At 42.0% G+C, this 3,611-nt stretch overlaps 1 protein-coding gene across 1 annotated transcript; it reads left to right on the top strand.

The window, feature by feature from the left end:
- The first annotated feature begins 39 nt into the window (after positions 1 to 39).
- On the top strand, positions 40 to 3,605 carry nsl1 (NSL1 component of MIS12 kinetochore complex). Its single transcript, XM_023397506.2, has 6 exons — positions 40 to 245; positions 1,028 to 1,100; positions 1,195 to 1,325; positions 1,703 to 1,757; positions 2,576 to 2,643; positions 2,721 to 3,605. The coding sequence occupies exons 1-6, from the start codon at positions 57 to 59 to the stop codon at positions 2,976 to 2,978; spliced, it is 774 nt and encodes a 257-aa protein (XP_023253274.1). The 5' UTR covers positions 40 to 56; the 3' UTR covers positions 2,979 to 3,605.
- Positions 3,606 to 3,611: the final 6 nt, after the last annotated feature.

Raw genomic sequence — 3,611 nt, forward strand, 5'->3', positions numbered from 1 at the left:
GGAAGTTAGAAGCTCAATTCCGGTTTAAAAATATATAAACACAGTTGGCGGTAAAAATGGCAACCGTGGAGACTGAAAGCTCGTCTAGTGATGAGACAAACCAAGAATACAGAGTTCAAATAAGGTCGAAGAAACAAGTCGTCGGGCAGATGAATAAATACAAAGACATTCTGAAGTCGGCTCTCCGAGGACAGACGGAAATTACCGAGGACACGAAGCGAGTTTTACTGGAGGAGCTGCTGGCGGTGAGTCAACACCAACCGTTTACATCTTAATGTCTCTAACTGTCATTTTAAATATCTCAGGGACAACTGAACTGTTCCTGTCAAGTATCAACAAACCGCTAAACGTTGTTTTTATGCGCAGAACCGTCTGTGAAATTACACCAAATCCCGTTCGTAAAATCTCGTATTTAGTGTTTGTTTAGCTGCTAACATCCACACACTCCAGCAAAAACAACATTTAAGGCCTTTCAGGTATTTGTTGAGATGGAATAATACTTTCGGCTTAGAAATGATATGAGGACAGCAACATTTATTTATTTAAAATCATTTAAGCTAACAGACATTCAGGCTCAAATCTACCAGCAGTCTGCATCAGAATAAAGCAGCATATGATTCACATCCCTACTGTGAATATTGGGTTAAGCAAATGGGAATGAGTAGAGTCAAAATGTTAAGGCACTTAATCAAAACTTCATGGACAGAAAAAGAGTTTGCAACTATTTTAATAATCCATTAATCAAGCAATACATTTTGGAGCAAGATGAACCAAAGACTCCTCAGAACCATCATCTGAAATCTGAGAATTTGCTGTTTTTCTTTGTGATAGTAAAGTGAATATGTAAAACAAATCACTTTGACATCACATTGGGCCTTAAAGGAATCCACAGATTCATCTATGATAAAATTAGAAAATGGTTCCTTCAGTAGCAGTTTATGAGGTAAATGTGCTGTATTTGTGATGCTGTGTTTGTGCAGTTTGTCAGATGTGTGTTCAGTAGTGATCAGTCTCTGTATCTGTGCAGAACTTTGAGGCGGCGGTTCAGGAGAACGTGTTGGTGAATGGACATCCCTGGGAGGAGGCGCCTGATGTTGAAGGTGAGTCACTTTCTCCTCTCAAACTCCATACGACCTGTTTCCATCAGCCCGTTTAATAAACTACAGTTTCTGTCCCCGCTGTCACACTGAGCAGAGGATGAGGACGTCGATCTGGGAAGCCTCCTGGATGACACCATCGTTGAGACCACCAGGAGGCGCCGTACGTACCCGAGACAGATCCTTCCACATGTGGTCCATTCCCTCAAGGCTGAACGGAAACTCATGGTGGGTGTCAGAGTCAGTTGGTGGGGGGGGGCAGGATCACAGACTGCTGCACTAAACGCATACATAGGGATTAAAAAGCAGATTTCATAAATTGATGTCCAGTCTGAGAAATCAATGTCTGGATCACACGTATTATTACTGATGTAAAATATAGAATTTTGTGACTGAAGTCTATAATTACATGTTACCCTCAGTGGATTTCATCGCATTATTACAAGTTTCACTTTATCTATTTGTGCAAAAAAGGGAAAAAACACACATATAAATGTATAAAATAAATACAACTGAAAAAGAACATGCATCACTGTAAAGGAACCGTCCAGAGCTGATTTGTCCTTTAACATCTGCTGCTCTGTGCTGTTCTGTCTGTTTTTCAGGGGCTGTATGAACATGCAGTCAAACCTCAAGAGGTGTTCAAAGACCCTGATCAAGGTAGTTACTGCACCTCTGATGAGTTACACACACACACACACACACACGTTTTTAATTTGGGTGTTTTAGTTTTCTCTGGTCTTCTATAAAAGATGATTGAAGAAAAAAACATTTGGAGACATCAACAGGAAAATGTTCTGCCAGTGACTGCGACTATCATCACTATGATTTATAAAATAACACAATTATTTCCTGAGTGAGAAAACCGTGTTATATCTTATATTTCCCTGCGGTTTGAGGCAGTGTTTGAAATGCTGTATACTCACTCCTGTGTGTACACACACATCTACAGTGCAGTTTACACCGGACAGTTTCTTGCTTTCATATAATCAGGAAGAACTACTTCTCTTTAACCCGAGCATTTGAAAGTTTCGCCCTCCCTGAACTGAAATGCCTAAATGCATCAGTGCTCTTTGTTCACCTTGTGAGTTTCAGTCGGCTTGAACAGACTGTAAACAGGTAGCAGCAGGTTCTGGACACGATGCAGCGGTCCACAATTATCAAACTGCACGTGAACACATTATTCCTGTGGTTTCCCTCCGTCCAGCTGATGTTTGGGGAAAATCCCAAAGTAGATCTGCAGGTTTTTAAACGGAGTTCTGTCTGATTTACTGTAATGCATGAGACTGAAACATCATTGATTTTGTGATTCTAAATATTTTCCATATTGTGACACACATGAACATCAATATTACAAGTGTCCTGCACTGATGCATCTATGTCCTGATTGCTTTGGAGGCCAGTAAAGCTAACGAAGCTAATTATTAGCCATGTGGAAAATCTGATGATTTGAACGTGTTGTGTGTTTGTTTCACCAGAGAGCATCATGGGTGATTTGTCAGCAGCAGCTCCTGGGATGGTGAAACAGGCCATCCAGGTTATCAAGGTGACCTGTCAGTTTAATGAGCATTAAATGGATCTATGTGTAAAAACTTTATTGACACGTTTTTTTTTTCTCTGCAGTCGATCAACACTCTGCAGAAACAAGCTGAAGGCCTCTGCGAGATCCTCAACATGAAGCCGAGTCACGCCACTCTGGAGATCCACAGGGAAGTGTTCGGCTACAACGGCCAATCGGACGCTCCGCTGCCCGCCGCGGGAGCTGCGGAAAGGAACAAGCAGCCAATCAAGAGAGCCGTGGAGGAGGCGGCGGCCACAGACTGCTACGTGCCCCTCGCCAAGAAACCAGACTGCCCCGCGGGAGAGGGTGAACCGGAGTGACGCTTCCTGCGGCCGTCACCGCAGAAGAAGATGATGGTGTGATGTCATGAACTAACAAGTTTGTTTTTACCCAGTTTAATTGCTCAGCTGTTTAAATAACTGGCAGCAGTGGAGAAACAGGATATGACTCATTGTAAATATGTCTGCTTCAGGTTCTATGTCTTATATTTCTACTTCTGGGAAACCATAAGAGGGCGCTGTTCTCCTCCTGATGAAACAAACATAAAACTGGTTGTTTGCTCCTCCATTTGCAAAAAGTGTCTGACTGATTGAACCTCTGGGCAGACGACTCTCTTATTGATTATCTTATTACACATGGAAGTAAATCACCGTTAATGTGACAGTAACAGATCTACAGTGAATCAGATGAAACCCCAAACGTGACTTGACTCCTGCTCATTCTGTTCATGTTTTCTCATTCCCCTTTTTAAACATTGCATCACATTTGTCAGTTTATGGTCAATTTAAAGCTCCTCCAGTGTAAAGGTCTGTGTCCATGTGTAGTGTGATTATAGATTATAGATCAGCTCTAGCTTCTATATTAATACTGTGAAAGTATCAAAGCCTCAGTCCACAGAGAAATGCACACAGCCTGTATTCAGAAACTGAGCCTTAAAACCAGCCGTCAGGACT

The sequence above is a fragment of the Seriola lalandi genome, unplaced genomic scaffold, assembly GCF_002814215.2.
Source record: "Seriola lalandi dorsalis isolate HSWRI2012SDOR001 ecotype SW California unplaced genomic scaffold, Sedor1 jcf7180002055009, whole genome shotgun sequence".
Taxonomy (NCBI): domain Eukaryota; kingdom Metazoa; phylum Chordata; class Actinopteri; order Carangiformes; family Carangidae; genus Seriola; species Seriola lalandi.